The sequence below is a fragment of the Emys orbicularis genome, chromosome 9 (assembly GCF_028017835.1).
Source record: "Emys orbicularis isolate rEmyOrb1 chromosome 9, rEmyOrb1.hap1, whole genome shotgun sequence".
NCBI lineage: Eukaryota > Metazoa > Chordata > Testudines > Emydidae > Emys > Emys orbicularis.
This window is the reverse complement of record NC_088691.1, coordinates 89965535-89991930: the sequence shown is the minus strand read 5'-3', so window position 1 is coordinate 89991930 and position 26396 is coordinate 89965535. Positions and strand designations below refer to the sequence as shown.

Genomic DNA, 26396 nt, shown 5'->3' with positions numbered 1-26396 from the left:
TTCATGTCACATTTCACAGAGGGGTCTGGAGTAAAAATGACTTCAGAAAATTGTGAAACATTTGTCTCTAGAAAAAACTCCTGATCCCAGGGGGAAAAAAAAAAAAAAAAGTCTTACAATAATTAAGGGTCAAATTTGACTCCTCTTACTCTCAGTGAGAAGGACTTTATACCTTCCAGGCTGCAGGTATTACTAAATATGAGTAGGAGTGTCAGAATCTGGCCCCAAAGGATTAGGTATCCCATCACCTACTTTAAAAAAAAATTGGAATGAAACAAGAATTATACATACTAAGGTCACAGTGGATTCCATAATAACCTGGTAGGCAGGTGCATTTGCCTGTCGCTGGGTGACATTCCTCATTCTCTGCAGAGCACTGACATAGTTGGTTACAGTTCTTACCATATGTGCCTGGTGGACAAGCTGAGGGAAGAGGAAATGTAAACCAATGAATTAAATTTGTCTTGGTAAATATAGCACTCAAACAAAGAGCAGGCTAAAATTTATTAAATAAAACCACTGCCTACAGAACTATGATGCCCTCTGGGACTCTGGTTTTATTAAATTTACTTGGGGATTACTTCGCTGTTTGATTTTGTTTTGTTCAGTCAATTTATGCCCAACTGCCAAGGGCCAGCTGCAATTTTCTTGTCACTAAAGAAAATCATAGTGTGATGTCAGGTAAAATCGACTAAAATAACAGTATAACTCATGAGGGACCACGTGTATGGATAAAGACATTTTCCCTTGTGTAAATAGTTTAAACTTTCAAGGTTGCTTTAGCACAAACGTTTGTACATGTTGCATTTTGTCACTTGTCAGCCATGCTGCCTACATTTTTCTGACTGTTCAGATCTAGGTTCTTATATTGGTGTGCACCACACTATCTGAGCACCTTCGTAGAAATATCAGGCCAAATTCTCAGGTGATATAAATTGGTACAGCAAAAGCAACTTGAATAAAGCTGTGGTGGTTGTTATAGTTATTTATCATTATTTTTATTACTTAGCACCTAATGCCACTGATAGGGGTTAACATCCCATTGTGCCACAAACTGTATACACACACAAGAAACGGGCAGTCCCTGCCCCAAAAGCTTACAGTCTTACAGATCAGATCGGGAGCTCATTACAATTTCAATAATCAGATCTTTTTAATAGTAAAATTTACGTTCAGATAGGTTTCTGAAATTTTGCATTAAGGAAAAGCAAAATAGGAATCATAGAGCTTGGAGCACAAAGTAAATCTAGTTTGTCTTTAAAGATAACCCCAGAATGGATGTGGTTCTTGCCACTGACAAGAATAAATAATGATGATAATAAAAATATAATTTTCTGGTGCTCCGGCAGCCAAGAACAGAAGCTGTTCTCCACAGAACACCAATGGAAGGCAGAGGTGGGAATACTGCCTGCCCTCTGGAGGGACAGAATCCTCAGGTGGACTGGACACTTCCCTGTGCCAGCTTTGCTGAATTTTGTCCCCCTGCTTGCTCTTGCAATCTGCAAGCAGAAAATCTATATTCAGCTTTCAAGCTCTAGTCCACTTTTATTAATGCAGTGTTCTAGCAGTCCTTACTCCTTCAGAGGTTGATTAAATCAGCTGTTCAGTTATTTAATAAATGAATCAATCCCCTGTAGATTTTTTTCAAGGGGCAATTAGTCACATGCTTTTAGAACAACTTACTTTTTTCACAGCCATAGCCAGTGAATCCTTGAGGGCAGCCACACTCTCCATTCACATGGTAACAAGGGGTACCCAAAGGGCAGTTGCAACGCTTGGTGCAGTAATTGCCATAGTAGCCAGGCAAGCAAGCTGGAATAACCAAACCAATTTTCATTAGAACAGATTGCAGAAGGGCTTAGAATCTAAAGGCCACGTTCGGCCCTTGACTGCAATGGAAGTCCATGATTTCATGCTCTAACCAGCAAATATATATGAAGAATACCGGTGCTTCCAAGAAGACTACCTCCCCGGGAGAACATTAATGCCTGTTTATTTCTGTTGTTCAAATGTTACATTAGTTCCAGAGGTAGGAGATGAATTCCAAGTCACAATCAGTGAAATTCTGGCCCTTTGAAATCAATTACAAGAATCCCATTGACTTCAAGGGGGCCAGGATTTCACCCATGATCTTTCCCTTTAATGAGTACCTCATTATGCTGCACAGAAGAAAACTTCGTGTCACGTTGTCATCAAGAACGACAAGTAAAAATATAAAGTCACCAAGTCGGGTCTTAATTATACTTTGAATACTTCTTGCTTTTGCAAGATAAAATCTTGGGCTTTATAGCACCTGGTGTCAGAATTTTGTCATTTTCTCTTTTCTGGGGACACTAGAGAAATTCTTCAATGTGACATTTAAAATTTTATTTTTATTTTAATGAAAAACTGCATGTGTCATGAAAGGTACGGGTGTGAAAGGCCTAGAGACTGACAGCAATTGACATGAAGGAAACTGAAGGGACACAATGTTGATCATCATCATGAAGACAATCTGCTAATGGGCAACTCCAGTTTGACCTGTGGAGAAGGAGAAAACTACCACAGTCTACCAAAAAGTACTTCTTAAGGCTTAATTCTGTGAAGTGCTGAGTGCCCTCAACTCCCATTGATTTCAGTGAGATCATGCCAGGGCTTAATGATGTTATTGCAGGATCAGGGCCTTAATGGAGCAGACACAGTACTATGTAGATGTCTTGGTTGTACTCTCAGCAGAAACTCACGTTTGTCACATCGTTTTCCTCGCCATCCTTTTTCACAGTGACACACTCCACTCTGATGGTGGCAGGAAGAGCTGTGCTCACAATCACACCGTCCCTCACACTGCTCTCCAAAGAATCCAGAGGGACAGGCTGAGAGGAAAATTAGATAAGCAGAATAATGGTTCCTTCTGGTCTACAGAAAGCTGATGTGAAAGCCATCAGACACTGACAAATAAGCCAATATTTATCTTCCTGGACAGCTTGGGATGATGAATAGATGATACAGGCACTGAATTTATAATCTGAAGAGAGTATATTTAGCATATTTGAAATTGTTATATTCAGTCCAGAATGCTAATGATCATGCACAGGAAAGTTTGCAAAGTGGCAGTAATCTGGAATCCTACAGATCACAATGGATTTTATAGTGATGGCAGTACACTATACACTGAACAACAACATACTGTGTTAATAATGATAGTAAGTTGTGCTTATCATCTCAAAGGACTTTACAAGGTTGCTAATGGGAAACTGAGGCATGAGGAAGTGAAAGGTCAGAATTTCAAAGATTCCTGATTCCCACTAACAAATGAAACTTGGGGATTCTCAGCACTTCTAGAAAAAAACAGTCCACTTGTGACTTGCCCAAGATCATAAAGCAAGTTAGTGGCAGAAATAGATCCCAAGTTTCTGGATACTTAGTCCTAAATTCTGTCTTTCTAAGGGACTTATATGGCCCCCATTATTATAGTATCTGAGCACCTCGCAGGCTTTAATATATTTCTTGTCATATCACCCCTGTGAAATAGGGAAGTGCCCCATTTTTTTTTGAGCAGAGAGATTAAGTGACTTGCCCAAGGTCATACAGGGAATCGGTGGCAGAACAGGGAATTGAACCCAGATCTCCCAATCCCAAGCTAGCACCCTAACCACTGCACCAGCCTTCCTTTCTAACCACTAGCTAGCTCTAGTGCTCTGCAGAATGAAAAGTATTAAGATCAAATTGAAGGACAGAAAGTGACTCAATGTCGTGGAGGGAGAAAGAGCTAAAGTTCCAGACAGAGGAGTCAATGCAAGTGAAAGAGAGACCCTTGAGAGTTGAAATGGGCAGCCACAGCTATAGAATGATTAATAAAAATACAGGCAACATTAATTAATAAGATGCTTATTATAGAATCGAGCTTTACAATCAGTCAAATAAAAGAAATTAGCCTTCCTACCAACATTGCACTGGTCCCCGATCCATCCTGGGTGGCAGTTGCATTTCCCTGAATGTCGGTCACAAATTCCACCATTGCCACAGCTACAGTTCTCCTCACAGCTCTCTCCATACTTCCCATCCTCACACTCTGAAATCAATCAGGGCAGAATTTTATCAGAATCATAAGTGAATGAAAGGTCCAGCCAAAGCAAATGGAGAACATGACGGAACTCACCAAGTTCACAGGCTATACCAGTCCAGCCTTTGGGACAAATGCATTGTCCAGTTACATGATCACACACCGCCTGATTGCGACAGATGCAGTGCTGTAAACAGTTCATGCCATATAAACCAGAAGGACAGGCTGTAAACAAAATTTAACATAAGAACATAAGAATTGCCATATTGGGTCAGACCAAAAGTCCATCTAGCCCAGTATCCTCTCTTCTGGCAGTGGCCAATGCCAGGTGCCCCAGAGGGAATGAACAGAACAGTAATCATCAAGTGATCCATTTCCTGTTGCCCATTCCCAGCTTCTGGCAAACAGAGGCTAGAGACACCATCCCTGCCCATCCTGGCTAATAGCCGTTAATAGACCTATCCTCCATGAATTTATCTAGTTCTTTTTTGAACCCTGTTATAGTCTTGGGCTTCACAACATCCTCTGGCAAAGAGTTCCATTTGATACAGGTTATTTCACAAGGAAGCTTTGACATTTAATGCAAGTGTTTAACTAGATCAAAAAGGCTACAATTTCATTTCAGGCAATTGGCGAATAAGTAGTAATTAAACTACCATATATAGTGGTTACTACCTTAACAAGGATGGCCAGAACACAATTTATTTCTCTTAATTTGGAGAAATTTGATAGTTCCACAGGTTGACGGTGCGTTGTGTGAAGAAATACTTCCTTTTCTTTGTTTCAAACCTGCTGCCTATTAATTTCATTTGGTGACCCTAGTTCTTATGCTATGAGGAGTAAATAACACTTCCTTATTTACTTTCTCCACACCAGTCATGATTTTATAGACAAACATATCCCCCTTAGTCATCTCTTTTCCAAGCTGAAAAGTCCCAGTCTTATTAATCTCTCCTCATACAGAAACTGTTCCATGCCCCTAATAATTTTTGTAGCCTTTTTCTGAACCTTTTCCAGTTCCAATATATCTTTTTTGAGATGGGATGACCACATCTGCACACACAAGATGTGGGCGTACCATGGATTTATAGAGGCAGTATGATATTTTCTGTCTTATTATCTATCCTTTTCTTAATGATTCCCAACATTCTATTTGCTTTTTTGACTGCCGCTGCACATTGAGTGGATGTTTTCAGAGAACTATCCACAATGACTCCAAGATCTCTTTCTTGAGTGGTAACAGCTAATTTAGACCCCATCATTTTATATGTACAATGGGGATGATGCTTTCCAATGTGCATTACTTTGCATTTATCAACGTTGAATTTCATCTGCCATTTTGTTGCCCAGTCACCCAGTTTTGAGAGAAACCTTTTTGTAGCTCTTCGCAGTCTGCTTGGGACTTAACTATCTTGAGTAGTTTTGTATCATCTGCAAATTTTGCCACCTCACTGTTTACCCCTTTTTCCAGATCATTTATGAATATGTTGAATAGGACTGGGCCAGTACAGACCCGTGGGGGACACCACTATTTACCTTTCTTCATTCTGAAAACTGACCATTTATTCCTATCTTTTGTTTCCTATCTTTTAAACACCAATCAGTGAGAGGACCTTCTCAGCTTATTTTGCTTAAGAACCTTTGGTGAGGGACCTTGTCAAGGCTTTCTGAAAACCTAAGTACAATATATATATATATATATTGGTGAGGCATGATTTCCCTTTACAAAAACTATGTTGACTTTCCCCTAACACATTATGTTCATCTATGTGGCTTCCTGCTTCTGATGAAAAAGCAGTGTAAAAGCACTATAACATTTTTTTTTGCTATTACTTTTTGAGTCTTTGGCTATCTGTTCTTCAAATTTATTTTTTGGCCTTCCTAATTATATTTTTATACTTCATTTGCCAGAGTTTATGCTCCTTTCTATTTTCCTCACTAGGATTTAACTTCCACTTTTTAAAGGATGCCTTTTTGCCTCTCACTGCTTCTTTTACTTTGTTGTTTAGCCCTGGTGGCTCTTTTTTTGTTCTCTTACTATGTTTTTTAATTTGGGGTATACATTTAAGTTGAGCCTCTAATATGGCATCTTTAAAAAGTTTCCATGCAGCTTGCAGAGATTTCACTTTTGGCACTGTACCTTTTTATTTCTGTTTAACTAGCCTCCTCATTTTTGTGTAGTTCCCCTTTCTGAAATTAAATGCTACAGTGTTGGGCTGCTGTGATGTTTTCCCCACCCCAGGGATGTTAAATTGAATTGTATTATGGTCACTATTACCAAGCAGTCCAGCTATATTCACCTCTTGGACCAGATCCTGTGCTCCACTTAGGACTAAATCAAGAATTGCCTCTCCCCTTGTGGGTTCCAGGACTAGCTGCTCCAAGAAGCAATCATTTAAGGCATCAAGAAACTTTATCTCTGCATCCCATCCTGAGGTGACATGTTCCCAGTCAATATGGGGATAGTTGAGTTCCTCCATTATTATTGAGTTTTTTATTTTAATAGTCTCTCTAATCTCTCTGAGCATTTCACAGTCACTATCACCATCCTGGTCTGGAAGTCAGTAGTATATCCCTACTGCTATATTCTTATTATTCATACATGGAACTACTATCCATAGAGATTCCAATGTACAGTTTGATTCATTTAAGATTTTTACTTCATTTGATTTTACGCTTTCTTTCACATATAGTGCCACTCCCCCACTAGCAGGACCTGTTTTGTCCTTCCGATATATTTTGTATCCTGGTATACTGTGTCCCATTGATTGTCCTCATTCCTCCAAGTTTCTGTGATGCCTATTATATCAATATCTTCATTTAATGCGAGGCACTCTAGTGCACCCATCTTATTATTTAGACTTCTAGCACTGGTATATAAGCACTTTAAAAACGTGTCACTTTTTAGCTGTCTGCCATTACATGATGTAACTGAATGGGACTTTTTTTCATTTGACTGTTTCTCATCAGGTCCTACATATATTTTATTATCTTCCATCCTCTCCTCCTTACCAGGACATAGAGAATCCCCATTAATAGATCCTCCCCTAAGGGATGTTTCTGTCCAAACCACATACTCCTCCAGAACTGTCGGCTTTCCCACTGCTCCTTTTTAATTTTAAGTGACAGCAATCTAGTTCCATTTTGGTTTAGGTGGAGCCCATCCTTCCTGTATAGGCTCCCCCTTTCCCAAAGGTTTCCCCAGTTCTTAATAAATCTAACCCCCTCCTCCCTACACCATCATCTCATCCACGCATTGAGATCCTGCAGTTCTGCCTGTCTAACTGGCCCTGCGCCTGGAACTGGAAGCATTTCAGAGAATGCTACCATGGAGGTCCTGGACTTCAATCTCTTACCTAGCAGCATAAATTTGGCCTCCAGGACCTCTCTTCAATCCTTCCCTATGTCATTGGTACCTACATGTGCCACGACCACTGGCTCCTCCCCAGCACTACACATAAGTCTATCTAGATGTCTCGAGAGATCCGCAACCTTCGCACCAGGCAGACAAGTCACCGCAAACCCAGCTATCTATGTTTCTAATGATCCAATCACCCATAACTATTACCTGTCTCTTCCTAATAACTGGAGTTCCCTCCCCCGGAGAGGTATCCTCAGTGAGAGAGGATACCACAACATCATCTGGAAGGAGGGTCCCAACTATGGGATCAATTCCCTTTGCTCCAGTTGGATGTCCTCCTTCCATGAGACTTTCATCCTCCTCACTAGCAGAAAACTCTTATTAAAAATGCACACAAACTACAACAATAAGAAGCCATGTCTATACGAACTATATCTGTACAGAAATTTTACTAATGTTGGCAGTTATAATACCCTATATTCCTTCCCCTTACAATGTAAATTGTAAATGTTCAATTAGGAATTTTGTGCAACATTCAGAATACAAAACAGCTAACAACCTAAAGTAAGCAAACTATTTACGGTACAGGAAAGCAATGGATTCTAAGTAGGATAGTGCAAGTTAAATACATAGAACCTAACTCTACCTTGTCTTACACCAATCTGACTGATTGTGCAAGTGATGTAAGTCAGGTTTGGATTTGACCTACACAGCCTGACTCCCCTCTGATTTACACTGGAGTAAATCAGGAGTAACTCCGTTGTAACCAATGAAATGTAAAACTGGTTTGGGAGCAGAATCAGGCCCCTTCAGGACACAGTGGACAGCAATAGTTGAAATTTAGTAATAGCTGAAGTTTATTAATATAGTGTCTTAGCCACAGGCCATTTTGAGGACAGCAATCAAAGGGTTTACAATGAATTTTGTTTAATGATAAGTGAATAAAGTGCTTAATTGTATCCCAAAACAATGATCTCTAGTTTTTCCCATCCTCACCTATGATAGCAAGAGCTTGATTCTTCACAGCTTTCTCAACAAGAAGGAGGCTATGTACCGGTTCCACTTTTTAATGGTTACTTTGTACAATACACAATTTTATAATTATTACATCTTTCTATCCACAGCAGGCTGATGATATTTTAAAGCTTGCCTATTTTTTAATTTAAAGCAGTTCATATAATGAATTCCCCACTATGGGTACTGGAATTAGAAGTTGGGAACTTTAGCTCAAAGGGCAGAGGCTTGTGCTTTAAGTGCTCAAGTGATAACTCCATAAATTGCTAGCAGTAGTAGGTTCTAGGCCACCAGATGGACCAGTCACTAGAGGAGGACACTTACCCAACAGTCCCTTCCCTCCCCCTGCCTTCCCCAGATGATCAAATTATCAGAGAAACCAAACACACAGAAGAATCCACAACGCACCGTAATAGAAAGGAACTGTTTGTGTCTGAAAATAAGTAGTTTGATTTAGGGTCCTTCTCACTGAAAAAGTGGTTGATTTACAGTTAATTAAAACAAAATAAAAACAACCAAAACCCCTACAGTATTTGAGGCTATTTCCTTAAGAGAAACTTCACATTTCAGCCAATATTGTACCCGTCATTATGAGGGAAAGACTTGTGTGTCTATATTCCCCTCTCCCACGGCAATCATAAGCATGTGGAAAGTCCTTTTGTCCTTAGATTTTAAAAGGTGCTTTCAGATTTCCCTAAAATACAAATAGCTACCATTTTGCTGCAGATTTGTTCAATTAGCAATTCCAAAGTGAATGGCAAAGCTCCCAGTGATGACATTCAATCCTAGATTTAGCTTATTGTGTAAGGAGCAACCACAAACTAGCGATTTGTAGGAAGATAACTGCTACATTGGGATGAGAGCACAGGCTACATTGCTGGTTCCGGATCACTTATCTAGACAATCCAAACCTTCCGTTTTTAAATTGAAATAGGTCCAAAGGGGGTAAATTGGATAAATATTTGATGTTGCCTGGATTATTTTTTATTTCATTTTAATTTTCAAAGATGGCAGGTTTTCTGTCTTACTACATCCTGGGACATTTTATCCCTCTTAGCCAAATCAGCTATTCCCTGGAACTCTCTACTGTACCCTTCACTTTGTACTCCTGGTTTCAGCATCTACTGTTTTGTGCTTGTATGGTACCTTAGACAATGGGGTCCTGGTCCAGGCCTAAATACTATGATCATATAAATAATAAATAATAATACTGTACCATGTATGTGCAGACTTCTCCTAGCTGCCTACACCTATTAGTAGATATAGGATGCCCTGAACTTAAAATGGTTCTGTCCCTCAATTAGAACATTATTTTTTACAGACTGTGTGGCCCATTTGTACATATGTTTAATTATCATACAGTAAAGCCTGTACCAAAGACCACCTTTATTCAGTAATCACCTGTATGAATTGCTATAAGCATAAATCAGTTTCTAAAAGACCAATATTTGTCTGTCCCTTTGCTTAAGGCAGGATACACTGAATACCTATACTGAAAATTAACTTTAAGATGTTCTGCAAAAAACATACAGAACTTCCACAAATGGGGGTTTGTGTGGCTAAGTCCCTGGCCAACTTTGCAGACATCAGCCAGTGGGTTGGGACAATATTTCTATTTTATCTTCTTTTGATCAAAAGCCATTTGATAAAGTATAGTACAAAGCTGGCAATTGAAATACTAATAAAAATCCCTGAGTAAGAAGTTTTGTTTTCTCCTTCTGTCATCTTCTTGCAACAGAAGTTACAGGTAAGTTCTCACTGCACCTTGCTGGCAGGTAGCTCCTCTCCATCCTGCTGCGCAAATACACATCCCAGTTACATGATCACAGCGCGCTCCATTGTGACAATTACAAGCATGACTGCAGCCTTCCCCATAACTGTCACCCTGGCAGGCTGCAAAGAGAGGACCATAAAGTGCAATTACAACACATCAAAGGAGGCATCATACAGAGCAAAATTCAGACATAACCCAATTCAAGGGAAATCAGTAAGAAATTGGCTTCTTATGAAACACTGTTCATAACATACAGATGCATAAGTTCATAAATTAACCAGGCCTGACACTAAATAATGTGGGCTTAAAAATACGTATCAACGCATTCTGAACAGATTTTTATCAAAGACTCAAATCACTTGGGTGATATATCATCTGTCATTCTCCTGTACCTTGGAATGTCTTTGTCTTAAACTAATGGTCCAGCAGAACAGCCAGCTTGACAGGCTGGTTATTTATTTGCAGCCTGGTAAGAGAACTGACAACTTCATTGTTTTCATTGTTCATTTTTCACAGTTCGATGCTTTAGCTCACCCAAAGCCTTATTCTTTGCTCAGAAAGCAGTGATAATTTTATCACATTGGGTAAGCAGCTGGCTCCCAGGTGAAAACTTAACCCTGTATCTCACAAGAATATCCATGCTTCAGCTCCATTTTGTCCTCTACTGGTGTTGCCTCCCATGGACAAAATGGCATTACAAGATTTCTGTTGTCTTCATTGTCATGGCTTTCTCTGTCTTTAAATGGCAGTACATGGAGTACATTGTCACTTTGCTTTCTAGAGTATCACTCAAGGTATTTTAAGGAAGAAACGCAGGAATGTCCTTATAGATGGCCAAGATAAAAGAATAAGATAGTTGTTGTCTTTCTGTCTTAATGGAGGCTTTAATTCTATGCTGTCACACTTGTTTCCCCAGAGATAACAAACACCATCGGCATTCTTCCCAAGAGAAAATAAAAGGGTCTGATCCTGTGAAATGCCATGTGTCCTTTGCTCCCGTTAACTTTGGCACATAGACCTCATAGGACTGCGCCCACGCTTTGACCTTTCATCAAAATCCCTAGCCCTTTTGGGGATCAAGATGTAGTATTGCATGGAAGACTCATCCGTGAGAGAGAGAACGGAAGAATGGAATTTTCCCCACTTCAGTTGTGAATGTGGTTGACGCATTTGGCCTATTCATAACCCGTAGCTTCTTGTCTGAGGCTTTTCAGTGTCCCAGTGTGATTTACATGGATGACATTTCACTTGTAGTTCCTTTGAACATATTTATTTTTAAATCAGTTAGATCCCATCTGTATCACTACTGTAGCCAAGCCCAGGGACCCGGTTACAACGTTGTTAAACTCTATATTTTGGATGGGGCCTATCTGCATCACCAAATTAAAGACTCAGACCATCTGAATGAGCTTTACCTTGATTATAGGGACAGATTTAAATTGGGTGTCCACAATACAAATCAGAATTATGCTGTAAAAGGGTGTTACTAGGTCCCCTGATTTAGTGTAGATTAACCCTGAGAGTGTATCTTACCAGAAGTTTACATCACGTGCATGCAAATCTCTTGTTATGCCTACTAGGAGACAGATGGGATTTAGAAATTCCAAAACAAAAGCAGGAACTCTTGGTGAGGAAAATTAAACATTCCTGTCTCTTGTTAGGAGTATACAGGCCTTCTTGGTTCATCTTTGGAGCATACTGCTTAGCAGAGGATTTACAATGTTGGAAGACTGAACCAGCAAGGGAAATTATCAAGCTATGTTTGCAGGTTTCTCTACTGATGGAGCAGAGTGAATTGAATTCTTCTTCCTCTTTTTTTGATGAGGAGTGTAAAGATACTAGTTTATAAACTACATTAGGTGGCTAGGTAAAAATCAATTAAAATCCCATGATGCCAGAATTATTTTTCAGCATCCTCCTGCACATCTCATTACTTGAAAACAAATGCTGCTCCTCCAGCTGTGAGAGCTAGCAGATTCCAGGAAATGCCAGCACAAATACGCAACACAGAACAAAGGCAAAGAGGCATGTGTGAATGCCCCCAGCAGAGCAGGGGTCAGGGTACTCTCTGCAAGGCTTGAATTATACTGTTTGGAGCAGTAGGACAAACAGTACAATGGATCCAAATCTTAGAATGTTCTTCCTCTTCTATAGGTGCCATTGTTTAAAAAGATTTACAGGTGGACAATATCTCACCAGTACCTGGGGGTAGAATGGAGCTGGCTGCACACCCAGTGCAAAAGCCAGCTTGTAGATTCACAGCAGGATAGCTTAACAATTTGCTTATTGCTCCTCTGGCCCGAAGCACTGTGTAGTGCTTGCTGTTGATGGCAGCATGTGCACTAGAGCTGATTGGACGTGCCTAGCTAACCATCCCACATCCTTTGTGGAAGCCGTGCAGGTGCACTCACCAGCAATGCACTCAAAGTGTCCTGGGCTGTAGGAGGGATTCTGCCATTCTGCTTGTGCAGAGCTGTGTGGGCAGAAGCTTCCCATGGCCTTTCCCCCTACCACACTGCGTAGGGGCAGAAGGCAGGATTAATCAACCCTTGAGTTACTGATATTAGCAACTTCTAGAAAGAAACCTGAAAGATCCCTCAGTTGAATCAGCCACTTCACTCCTCAGGGAACTGGCAGGAGCGCCGCCAGCTTTTTTGCCGCCCTAGGCGGCGGAAGGTCCCGCCCCCGAAATGCCACCCCCGACAGAGGCGGCGGAAGGTCCCGCCCCCGAAATGCCGCTGCCGACCGGGACGGCCGAAGATCCAGCCACCGCGGTTGTCGCCCCCCAAATGTTAGTGCCCTAGGCGACCGCCTAGGTCGCCTAATGGGTTGTGCCGGCCCTGGGAACTGGGCATCTCAAGTTAAACTTCTGGAAATAAGCAATCGATGCTGGTAAATGTTGCTAGTGTTTGATTTCAAACTGTCTTGCAGGCCACTACTCTTGGCACAGTGAAAGAACAAGTCAGACTCATTTATATAACCCTCCTTGTTTACATGTTCTCTTCAGACAGGTTGCATCCTGTCTTGTCAATAATTCTGAAAGCTTTCTCATCTGCACACTGGGACTTCCCTATGCCAGCAGCTCTTAATACTGCTAAGTCTTAGATCAACTCTATTTCTGTCTTAGTTAGGTTCCTCCAAACTTTCGCCCTCTTCCCCATTACCAAGGTTCTCAACAGCGGCCCGGATATAAATATAATCATATCTGGGGTTAGATGACCTGGAAACAGGCCATTTCCATACATTGTTTATTATTGTTGTTGTTATTATTAGCAACCTTTGGCCAAACCTGAAAAGTCGTCCGTGTAGTACAAGGCATTACTAGATGATGATACATTGTTTAGTTAAGGGAGAAACAGGTCACCCCCCTGTGCATTGTTATTTGACCTTACCCTTTTGCAGGCAAAAGGAGTCTTGAAGCCTTTGGTGTCTTAACTAGCACAAGGGATAAATCAAGGGGAGCATAAAGCTTTAATGGTTCCAGTGCAAGAGAATAAATAGTTGCTTTCTTACGTAATCCCAGTAGACTTTGCTAGGAAGATGAAGGGGGACATGTGAGGCCTATGACAAAGGGCCTCATTTCTTAATTGAATTTAATAAAATATGTAGGAACAAAGCTTCCAATTTTTAATACAGTTTACAGAGCAGTCAAGAGCGAAGCTGACGGATTGCTAACTTTGTGGATCTTTTGAAGGGCAGTGTAAATGGACTGCAACCAAGAAACAAGCAACACACCCACTCAGCAACACCTCTGCTCCCAAACAGCACAGACATATTTCAATGGCACTATATTTCACAAAGCCAGTTGATTAACCTATAAACAGGGTAGCAAGAGAGATTATCATTGACATGAAGAATTTTAATACATTAAACTGAAGGTGGAATAGCCGATCCAGGTGTTTGTAGAAGGAAAAAAGACTGGGTGGTGGCACTGAGGGATCGTTTGGAAAGTAGGTGGGAGGACAGCAGAAAGGTTCAACAACATTGTCCCTGGAGTCAGGGGACTTGTCCGAACAGGGATGGGGGAGGTTATGGGAGAGGATCTTTAGATAGAAGGGAGGATGTGTGAGCTTGTTTGTGCAGAGGGAATTGCAGGAAAGAGGTGGGATATGGTCAGAGGTAGAGGTAGCAGGAGTGTTTGGTTGTTGCATGTCCCATGACAGCAGGCCACTATGGGGATTGGGATGGAATGGGGGTTGGTCACATCAGGGTGCATGTCTGAAAAAGTTGCAGTCAGGTTTGGTCATTAAGGTGGTTGGAGTTTGCAGGAGGGTGACAAAATGGAGGGGGTTTGTCAAATAAGTGTATTAAATAAACTATAAACTTCTAGCTGAGAGAATCATGACATTTGTGGGTCTAAGAAGCCCTGCACAGGCCTCCACAAACAATAAGAATCTATTTATTATGCAATGCTGCTATGGATGAGTATAAATTGTTCTGAGCTCCACAGTGCTGTCTGCAGAGAATGATTATACTGTACTTTCAGGGTGAAATCCTGGCTCTGTTGAAGTCACTGGGGTCAGGAGTCATCCCAGTGTTTGAAGGATTAAAGCTTAAATAAAAAATTAATTTGGAAAAGAAAACACCATCACTGATTTTTTCAAACAACAAGGCTCAGTGATGCCTGCAAATGATGCTATGAATATAAGGAAAAGAATTACTTTCCATCAGATTTGCTGGCAGATTTATCAGAGGATCCAGCAATAATGTCTATTCAAAACAGAAACAAAACAACCACCTCAGAACCTGCCTTGTTAAGTGGGACAGTTCATTCTTACTGTTTGTGAAATTCCAGGAACTTACCTTTTTTGCAAATGACATTTCTAAGAATTAATTATAAAACCCCCACCCCCCATTCCACCCTAATAGCAAAACAATCCTTTGGAGTAACATTTTGCCCTTTAACAATTCATAGAAATGAAAAGTTCAGTTAACATATTGCAGGACACAACTGTGCTATCGAAAAACAAATGGGACGTACTGTGAAACACTTACGTTTGATGTATTGCAGTGGAAGTAAAAGGAAATAACAGATTATTTGCATGATAACCAAAAAAAAAAAAAAATGTTTCCATTTATGGCATCTCTGGAAAGAAGTGTGTCTTATCTATCTAACTTACTAGGTTCTTCTACACCTAATTAGGAGCCATTTTTAGAGTTAGGAAGATGAGCTTTTGTGAGCTTTGTCAGAGCTTTGCTGGGATCATTGCTGATATACGTACATTGGTCACACTTGGCTCCCATCCATCCAGGGAGGCACTGGCATGTTCCTATGATGTGGTCACAGCGAGCTGCATTCTTGCATTCACACACCTGGTGGCAGTCAAGTCCAAAAAATCCACCTGGACAAGCTAAAAATGGAAAAAAGGTGGGTTTTTTAAAAAGCAGTTCCCATTTCTTTACACAACTGTCTGGCAAACAGCAAATTCCAGCTCTTGGCTTCTGGAAACTCTGTACGTGGGAAAACTTTTTAGTTGGTGCCCTTTTTAGTTATACAGTCAATCTGAAATTATACTTGGGAGCCTGTGTCCCATTAAAGGTTAAAACTGAAAAGCAGTGAATGGGGTCCCATTATTGTGCATGTCCTACAATTTGGGGTATATGTACCCTGATTAATATACTGTTGTACAGATTGCTTCACAGGGAAATGCAGCTGAGCCTATAATCCAAAACCACAAGACTAGAGAGCTAATGAATGTGAATTCACATAAACCAGTTGTTATGTTATTAAAAGGAGCTGTGAAGAAAAAGGTGAATAGACTAAAAAGAGGAAAGACTTCCCAGTTCTATGTGAGATACATTTGGAGATAAGGTGGATTTCAAGAGGTCAGGCAATTCTGTATAACACAAAGTTTAGATCATCCCTATCCCATCTCCTTATCTTTAGATTTGGGTACATATGATCCAATTGACTGGCCTGCCACATTTCTAAAGAGTTTTACAAAACAAATATAAGATATATTATTGCAGTTCAGTGTTTACAGGAAAAACTTGCTAGAAGAAGCAGATAATTCACATTGGTAGGCAAAGAACATCAAGAGAAACTAAATGTGGCAGGGCCTCTTCAGGGCATCACAGAGATTCAATAAATACACTTGCAGAGTGTGAGAAAGAGTCGACCTGCTGATTCAGGCTATGTTTGCACCAATAAGGAACACTTGACATAGGAAGAATAAACTATCAACAATTGTCTCAGTGGTCAAGAGGTTTCTATATCCATATTATGTGTAAAATACTATGCTAAAAGTATGCGAAGGTTGCATAGTCAAATTCTAAAAAGTTAGGAAGTGATAGAATTAAGGTTGCCTGTGCAGTCCCCTTGTGCATCTGCATTATAATGAAGTTTTAATTATATGAACATGTCCAATTTTTCCACAGGACCCCTCCTTCATTCAGTGACCTGGATGGACACTGAATGAGCAGCTATGCAATATTTTGTTTTATCCACATTGCTCAATGTGTGGCAGTAGGCCTTACTTACTGCACACCATTTAAACCGTGCTCTGAATACAGAATTATTAATTTCCTCGTGAGTTTTTCTATGATGCCAATCACTATAATTTCTGAGTGCTTAACAAACAATGAATCAAATTTGACAGCACCCCTATAAGATGCAACAGTATCATTCTACATAAACATCTCAACTGAGAACCCAAAATTGGTGGACACTTTTGACCTTAATCTCTGTGCCTCAGTTCCCCATCGGGAAAATGAGATAAGTTTTGTGTGTACAATTTTCTACTTTTTATTTTAAGAAGAAACCACTCAATGCACAAACAAATCCCCCCACAGAAATTCCACATATGGAATCATACTAACAACTGAATAGATCATCAACATGGTTGGAACCTTTAGATCTACAGCATAGACTTCTGCTATATGAGCTAACTGAGTAACTGACAGCAATAAGAGGTTGTTATCCTCTGTCTGGAGGGAGATGAGGGAGGGAGGGAGATGCGACACACTTTGCCAGTGGGTTTCAAAGATGGAAACAGAGGAATGTTGAGACTCAGGAATCTTGTGTTCCATTCCAGGTTCTGGAGGGGTGTGTTCTCTAGTGGACACAGACCTTTCTCCCCCATTCTCCTCCAAGCCTGATCCCTTCTGCCCCTGTCCCAGTCCTGTCTCTTCCCCACCACCCCCACCCATGTACCCCTGGCTCCTTGTTCCTGTGTTCTTGCCTCACCAGCCCCAGATCCCAACACCCTACTGGCCTTCTTATCGCAGTCTCTTTGCCCCGTCAGTCCCAGTTTCCCAGGCTCTGCCCCCCACCTCCTATTCCTCCATCTGCCAGCTGCCAGTCCCTCCATTTCTCACCATCAGGCTTTATGTCCCAATCTAATCCTTCCACTGCTGCTGCATCTGAAAATGGGGTCTTTTAAAAGAGTGTTGCTACCTACCCTGCCTATAATACAATGAAATCCAGTGCAATATCTGTAGATATCAGTGGACTAAAATAGAAAGTGAATGTAAGTCCTCTGGTGGCAAAAGGTAGTAGTGGTAGCACAGTGCAAGGTCTGATTTGGAATCTCTGGGAAGCTCACTTTGACTTGACAGTGGCAGCTTAGTTTTCTGAACATATGATTTCATACAACTGGCTCATTTACTCCAAGTGGAATGGCAATCCTCTTCTTCAGTCAGTCCAGCCAGTAGCTTCTTCAAGGTCGCATGGATGCTTTGAGACTTATTGTACCTTCCAAACATGTGCTGTCTCAGAGAAATGGGGAAATAGAACATATATTGGTGTCAAACAGTCAAGAAGTATTGATCAGCCCTCTGTTTATTCTCATTGGTGGGCGAGCCGATATCAAGCTGCAAAGTAGAAATTACTGCATGTGGTTTCAACTCTTAACTGAATCACTGTATACTGCATATTATTGTTTATTAAGTTCCAGTAGTGTGTAGGACTCAGTGTACAAGAGAGAAATACCTTCGCCAACTACTGAAAATAAGTTTTTGAGTCTCTGTCCCAGACAGGGTTGGCAAACAGATTTTGCCAGACAAAAGGACGTCGATTCACCTGTCTGCCTTGATTTACATGAAAAATAAGCCTCGTAAGCCAACACAATGGAAGTCTATTTGCATACTACATCAACATGAGGATGGTAAGCCAGTACACTGGGGAATAAAGCACTGGGGAAGGGGGTGGTGTCATCCTGTCTCTAGGGGTACGTCTATACTTACTTCCTGGTCCGGATGTAAGCGATCGATCTTCTGGGATCGATTTATCGCGTCTTGTCTAGACGCGATAAATCGATCCCGGATCGATCCCGGAAGTGCTTGCCGTCGATGCCGGTACTCCAGCTCAGTGAGAGGAGTACGCGGCATCGACGGGGGAGCCTGCCTGCCGCGTCTGGACCCGCGGTAAGTTCGAACTAAGGTACTTCGAATTCAGCTACGTTATTAACGTAGCTGAATTTGCGTACCTTAGTTCGAAGTGGGGGGTTAGTGTGGACCAGGAGTAGGTTCAAAACAGTGGATTTTGGGGTATAAGAAGAAAGCAAAAAAACCATCCCTTTTATCCGTCATGGAGGAAGCAAAAAGGACAGCGCCTTTTCCATTTATGACAGGAGGATCCCTACTTTGTTGGTTGGAATTGCTGGGAGATTGCTTTAGGTGTGACAAGCTACTTTAGACAAAAGTTTAGCCTGTTAAAGTTAAGTTTATATTCTAGAACGCGTGCTACACCCTTTGTTTTATATGTAACCATTTCCATTTCCACTTGTTATCCTTACTCACTATCTCTTAAATCTCAGCCTTTGATAATAAACATATGATTGTTTTCACTATATCTCAGTGTTGTGAAGTTATAAAGGACCTGATCCGAGTTGTACCAGTCAAGCTGTGTATACACTGTTCTTTTGGGGACAGCAAATCTGGTAATTTCTGTGAGTGTCCAATGAAAGGGGCTGGATACTACAGGGGGACACTTTCAGAGGGGCTGCAGTGCACCGACTGTTACCTGCAAGGGACAGTGAGGGCTGGCAGAGCCCTTTTCTTTTTAGCATATGCGCAACGTGCCTCGGGTGGCATGTGACCAGGATACATCACCAAATTTGGTCCACTGGTTGCATCATTAGCTTCCCTGGCCTGGGCTGGGTACTGACGGGGAGTATGACATGAACGCTGATCCATGATTGTTTGGGTGACTAACAGACTGGTGGTGTCAGGGAGCTGATACACTGTTAAGCACAAGCAAGTCTTTCTCTTGCTGAGGCAGGAGGGTAACAAGAGGAGTCAGTTCAGAACAACAGTTCTGGGCACCCCAAGAAAAGTCACACTCTATGTGGACCACCATCACAAGAGGGGGTGAGACACACATTTTGCCAGTGGGTTTCACAGACATTTGCTGACAGCTGAGGATTGGAGAGACTCAGGAATCTTGAGCTCCATTCCAGGCTCTGGTGGGAAGTGTTCTCTAGTAGGCACTGACTCTTTGGAGCATTCCCCCTCAAGTTTGATCCCTTCTGCCTGTCCCATCCAATCTATCACTGAACAGTCCTGTCTCTTCCCCACCCCGGCTGCTTGTCCCAGTCCTTTTATCCTTACCTATCCAGTCCCAAAAATATTGTATATAACAAAATATATTGTATTTTATTTTGATTTCATTTTAGTTGACAAGTTCAGAATTTTTGTCTTTTAGATGTATTCTAGGAAGAACAACCAAATTATCTCAAGACTGACTAACTTGTCTCACAATTCATATAGCAGAGAAAGATAAGCAGAAGGAAAAGTGGTTCATTTAGTCCATTCTTCTTTCTAGCATAGATTTGTTCCTTGCAGAATATTTTCTTATGATTCATGTAGTCTAGTTATAAATGTCTCAAGCACTTCTACTTCCCTCAAGACCTTTTGCATGAAGCCATATATCTGCCATGGATTGTATCAGTGGTGGAAGTGAGTGAATAATTGTTGTTGTTTTATAGATAGCCAAACCAAAAAATAAAATAAGGTAAATTTGGTTAGTTTCTAACCAAACCTGATCCCCTCCCCTTTCCCCCCTCACCAAAATGAAAAGACAAAACATGTTCATAGAATATCAGGGTTAGAAAGGACTTCAGGAGGTCATCTAGTCCAACACCCTGCTCAAAGCAAGACCAATCCCCAGACAGATTTTTGCCCCAGATCCCTATATAGTCCCCTCAAGGATTGAACTCACAACCCTAGGTTTAGCAGGCTAATGCTCAAACCACTGAGCTATCCCTCCTATTTGCCAAGTTTGATCCAAATTTATGAATAGTTTCAGGACCCTGGAAAACGTATTTTTTAGCAACTTTACTATGTGCTGGAAAAAAATCACCTTGCTTTAATCAATGCAGTATTGTATTGTTCGGACTGCCCAGCTGGGTGCTGTAAGATCTTATGGAGAGCTATAAGGAAAAGGCTGTTGGGAAAAAAGGCCATTTTTCCATTTTATGGCTTTTAATTTTTCATGCATAAGTCTTAGGATTCATTTCTCTTTTATGGAGTCAGCAAATTCTTTGTTTAAGACAGAAAAAAAAACTGAGTAATAAAAATAAGGCATGGATCAGTTATTTTAAAAAAGAGCCTTGTAGAATGTTCACAAATTACCTCACAAGTTTCTCCATCAGAACTTAGACTGTTTTGTTTCTTTTAACACTTCCTGGACCGAATGAAAAAGGAAATAATATGTGCAATTTCCACGATTTGTAGTCTGTTGAATATTCTGTTATAGCACGGAAGTTGCAAAGTGCTTTCATTTCCACTAGAGGGCAATAGATGCACGAGTGATTAATCTGTCTCATTCTAACACATACATTTTTATCTACCTAAACTAACTGATAATTTTGATGTGAAACAAAACAGCCAAGGTTTGGTTTAATGATCATTGTCTGTAAAATATGCAACAAAACAAATTCAGATATTTCTGCAAAATGACAGATGACTTGCACATTATTTTTACTGTATCCCAGCCAATATATCTTTTTTTTTATTCTCTGCATAGCTTATGGCACGAAAACAACATCACAAGAACGTGCAACATATCAACTATAATATATGTACGAAATCCAATCCAAAATAATTGTTACTTCATGTTAGCAAGTTACTAGGTGATAACAGATGCAGTGATAGACTTTAACGTTAGAAGCATGCATCTCCTTAAGCAGCTTATTGGGGGAGATGTTTTATTCTAAGATAATGTTATAAATGCCATGGGGACAATGAAAGAATTGAAAAGTGGGGAAACATTTTTCTCTGTGTTAAAGCACGAAGACTTTCTTCAGAAAGGCTCCAATTCAACAAGGTTCTTAAGCACATATCTAATTTTAAGCAGATAAGGAGTCCCATCAAGTCACAAACTTAATGTTAGGCAATGCTGGTTTATAAAATTTAATTAGGATGTCTCAGTTCAGTTGGATGGTTTACCTAGATCAGGTCCTGCTGATTATAAAACCAGCGCTACAATGATCTGTGAGAAACATCTGCCTAGAAATGAAAGGGCGGGGGGGAATGTACCTTTTTCACAAAAACTTCCTGTCCAGCCAGCCGCACAAGTACAGGCTCCACTCACATGATCACAGGCAGCTCCATTCTGGCACTGACAGCTGTACTTACAATTTGGGCCAAAGGTTCCCTTAGGGCATCCTGGACAGAAAGAATAAAAGCTGTATGTTGAGCTGAATCTGGCATAGATCCCTGTAGTACAATCGATGATCAGTTTGCAATTCTAAAGTACTTTTGAAGCTTTTCTGTTCACAAGTGGGGGACCAACATTTGTCTCTATACCCTGAAAACAGTTAACATTAGGTGTTCTCTTTGAGATGTTGGCTTCTGCGGGAAGCTTATGTTGCTTTATATTAAGGTATATTTCAAGGGGAAAGGGAGATCTGAGGGATGCAGTCAGTTCTGCATACTACACAGGAAAACAACAAAGTGTAAAGTTGCAAAAATCACAACTCCCAAATTCCTAGTTTCTGATTTGATGTGTACCACACACTGGTTTAGACCCACCTATTTCCCCAAATCCCATGAGAGCTCACCTGCTGGGATGGGGGTAAGCCATGCAGAATTCCTAATGTTACTCTTAAAACTCACTTCCTCCCCCCCCCAACCAACTTTTTTTCTGCAATCCAGATTCCACAGTAGACCCTATGTAAGTGAGCGAGAATGTTAAACAGGGTGACCTCCTCCAGAAAGCTCCAAACTGAAAGCTGCATGCCCGACTTACAGGCTCTGCTTGGAAAAATTCAAGCCAAAACATTACATCTGGGAGATGGATTAGGAGTAATTGTTGGGAGTTTAAAGGAGAGACTGGTATCTCACTCACTATCTCAAGGAAAAAACACCACTTCAGCCTGTAAATAATATCCTCCAGGGCTATAGAAAAATCAATTAAAATAGGGCCAGTTGGCTAATTTACATTAGACACACTTTAGACAGAGCTGAATGGTAGTGATAGCTTAGCCTAGACACAATAATGCAGGGTTTCTCTAGCAGTTTATAGGTCCTGCTAACTTATTTTGAAATGAGTTGGGTAGAAATCTGCTAGATCCCTTTAAAAGGGAAGGATTTCAACATCTGTATTAACAAAGTCATTTTTAGGCAGTCTGGAAAATATCACAGAGCCCAAGAAACAACATGATGTGGCACCTTTGGGCTTTCAAAGATGAATCTGTAACTGGAAGTAGAATAAATAACTAGTTAGTTTAGGAATATCTCAGGCTCCTATCACTGTGGTATGCAAGTATCTTGACAAGGAGGCAAATGGGCACGCCCAGCGTCATATACAATATTTCATTCTCCTCCCCTTTTTAATCTGCCTCCCTCCTGGCGTTTCTCTCTCTCTTTTCGTTTATTCCTTTCTCCCATCATGAATTACATTGTGACTACATAAATACTTCCCACAAAACTAGTGTCAAGAGTAAAATATGGCAGCTGGACTTTGAAGCTGAATAATTTTAGGACCTATAATGGCATTTGTATTTAGGGATGGCAAGATGGAGTGTTCAAATCTCATGCTTTAGGGAATCTTGCCCCTTACAGTAGTTCACATTGTATGATGTATATACAGCTGGTATTGCCTGAGGTGTATTTTGGTAAAGAGATTAGTATCAGGATATGGGCTATAATGCAGGGAGGATATCAGCATATCAATGTTTGCGTCCATTATGGACCTGTAAACCATTTCCATCCGCCTGAGCTCTAAAGGAGTTTAGGAAGAAAGGGCAAATACCTTAAAAATTTTATACAAGGGAGCAAAGATGCAGATATATGAAATTTAATCACCCTAAAATGAAGTGTAATTGCCAAAGTAGCTGTTCAATTCAAAACTATTCTGAAAATAACTCTTCTGGAATCCAAATGATTAATTAACCTGTCTAGCACTGCTGAAATCTGAGCCTCCTGAAAAATGTGCATTCTCCTGTCTATGGAGACCTCCAACGTGGATGCCTTCCTAAAAATAAACAAAAGGAAAAACAATTTTTGATCTTGATCACTGTGAATTCCCCACTTCGATGCTTTTGCACTTACTCTGCTCACAGCGTTTCCCAGAGTATCCTGCTTCACAGAAACAAATCCCAGTTACTGGGTCACAGCTACCATCGCTGTTATTGCAGAGACACAAGCTTTCACAGCGCTCTCCCCAATGGCCAGCATCACAAGCTGCAAAGCAACACAACAACATTTGCACGAGACTGAACTGCATGCTTGAGGTAGCAGGCAGCGTTATATTTGGATGGGAGATTAGAAAATAGGTACAATGGCCAACATTTTCAAACCCAGATGCTTAGGGCCAGATCCTCTGCTGGGGTAAAAAGGCGTAGGTCCATTGAAGTGCATAAACTGATATTAAACAACTAGATCAAAGTGATTTAATATTCAGAAATGATGAGTACTCCTTCATGGAGAGAAAATACCAGGGACTAAGGGACTCTTTAACTTACCAGAGAAAGGCATAATCAAGAATCAATGACTGGAAGTTAAAAGCCAGACATATTTCAAATTAGAAATAAAGCATACATTTTTAACAGAGAGGGTGATTACAAACTGGAACACACTACCAAGGGAAGTGGTGGATTCTCCATCTTTTGAACTCTTCAGATCAAGACTGAGTGGTTCTCTGGAAGAAATGTTTTAGTCAAGTAAGATTTGGGGCTGAATACAGATGTAACTGGATGAAATCCTATGGCCTGTGTTATACAGGAGATTAGCCTAGATAAGCCAATAGTCCCTTTTGGCCTTAAAAATCTATGAATCTGTGAATTTCAAATGAAGTCAATGGGTGATGAATTTACTCAGCATTTCTGAAAATCAGGACACTGATTTGAATGCTTAAATGTAGACTTAGGTGACTAATTCTAGACACTCAAGTTTGTAAATTTGGCCACTGTTACTTTGCATAAGGCTTATTCATTTTTGTGCAGAGAGAAGTTCTCACTTTGGTAGAAAATTTTCATTTTTTAGAAAAAAATGCATTTAATTGGGGAAAAAGACACCCTTTTCACTTTCTTTTTTACTTTCCTCTGGAAAAAGGAGAGACTTTTTTAAAGAAAGATTTTCCCACTCCAAAATAAAACAGATTTCTGAAAGTTTGAGGATTTCAGTCCAAAAAAATGAAAATTTTCATGGAACATTTTGACTTAGATGAAAAAGTTTCATTTCTTTTGAAATTCTATGTGAAATGTATTTACCTTTTTTTGACCAGCTCTACTGCGTACTGACCCAAAAAGGGAGGACACATTTCAATTTGCTGGAAACATATGTATTATGTTTCAACAAGAAAACACTTTGAGTTTTCCCTGGGTTCCTGGGAAAGGTTGAAAGTTCCTTCTCAAATCCCACTCTCAATTTTGCCAATATTTCCAGCAGAGAAAAATCACCCATTGCTTTAAGAGAAGGGGTGGAATTTATCAAAACCAGAAGCAAAATGACTGAAGTCTGCAAAATCAATGGCAAAAATTTGCCACAAAGTTTCAGTTTCATTGGAAAATATTTAGCACAAGCGGAAATAATGGAGACTTGCCACAATCTGTGCATTATCAGAACTGCTGTGGTTCTAAAATCATCCTTGTCGAATCAGCATGACAGTTTACCAGCCCAGAAACAAAATCTACTCCATTTTACAACGATGTTGATGATGATAAAAAAAACGAATATAGTGTGACTGCACCTGGGCATGTGCAACAGTCAATGGGGTTTAGACTCCTAAGTGTCTCAATCCCTTTTGAAAATGATATGTAGCCTCCTAAATCAGTTAGGCATTTCTACGCTGAGCACAGCAATGCCTAAATAGTTTAACAATTTATGCCTCAGTTCCCCATCTTTAAAATAAGAATAATAGTACTTTTCCCTAACTCACCGGGGAGTTGTGTGGTTAAATACATTAAAGATTGGGAGCACTTTGAGATCTACTGTTGAAAAGCTCTATATAAGAGCTAGGTATTATTATTGTACTGTGTTGTAAGAGAGAGCAGAATTTCACACAGCATTTATATTCACAAGTTAGGGAGTGACATTATGCCACAAAACCATCTGTGCTGCTCACTTGTTGAGATAAGTCTTCCCTCCAGACAAAGTGAAAGATTGGGAATTAATCTTAAAACTAAGCTGTATTGAAAATGAAAAACAAAACTGGCTGTCAGTCAAAATGCTGATGGCACAGACGGTGTTCAGAAAATTGATGCAGAGTGTTAAAATAGGTGCTTATATGAACACTTTGTGCTTCATCAGTCATCTATTTCAATACTATGAACATAGATAATTAAGGATTATCACCACCCAGGCTGTATAAACCTATAAATACACAATTTCAGAAGCCATAAGATTAGCAAAAATATATTAAAAAGTTTAATAGTCTGAGAACAAGTCTAAGAACAAACAGAGCTTTGGGTCCCTTGGTTTCCATTTAAGTTTATGAAAGACGGCACATATTAAGTACAGAGGATACATTTCTGACTTACGACGTTTGCAGTCATGGCCACTCCAGCCAGGAGGACATGTGCACTCTCCGGTAACATGGTGACACTGAGCATTGCTATTACAGCTGCACTGCAACAGGCAGTTTTGCCCGTAGTAACCATTTGGGCAGGCTGAAAACAAATAGACAGATGGTATTTTTCACCCAGATATTAACTCAAGCATGGGCTGTCATTTCAAATGAGACAGCAACAACTTCACTTGTTCTGCCCTCCTTCTGCCTTCTGAATTGGGTATTAACCAAACACAGAAAATAAAAACAAAAA

At 40.4% G+C, this 26396-nt stretch overlaps 1 protein-coding gene across 1 annotated transcript in view; it reads right to left on the bottom strand.

Annotated features, from left to right (window-relative positions):
• Positions 1–26396, bottom strand: part of LOC135883712 (multiple epidermal growth factor-like domains protein 6) — a 276711-nt gene that overhangs the window by 17739 nt on the left and 232576 nt on the right. The window contains 10 exon segments of the mRNA XM_065410949.1: positions 292–423; positions 1684–1812; positions 2724–2852; positions 3923–4051; positions 4139–4267; positions 10182–10310; positions 15414–15542; positions 21670–21798; positions 23686–23817; positions 26115–26243. Of these exon segments, the coding sequence (XP_065267021.1) occupies positions 292–423; positions 1684–1812; positions 2724–2852; positions 3923–4051; positions 4139–4267; positions 10182–10310; positions 15414–15542; positions 21670–21798; positions 23686–23817; positions 26115–26243 (1296 nt within the window).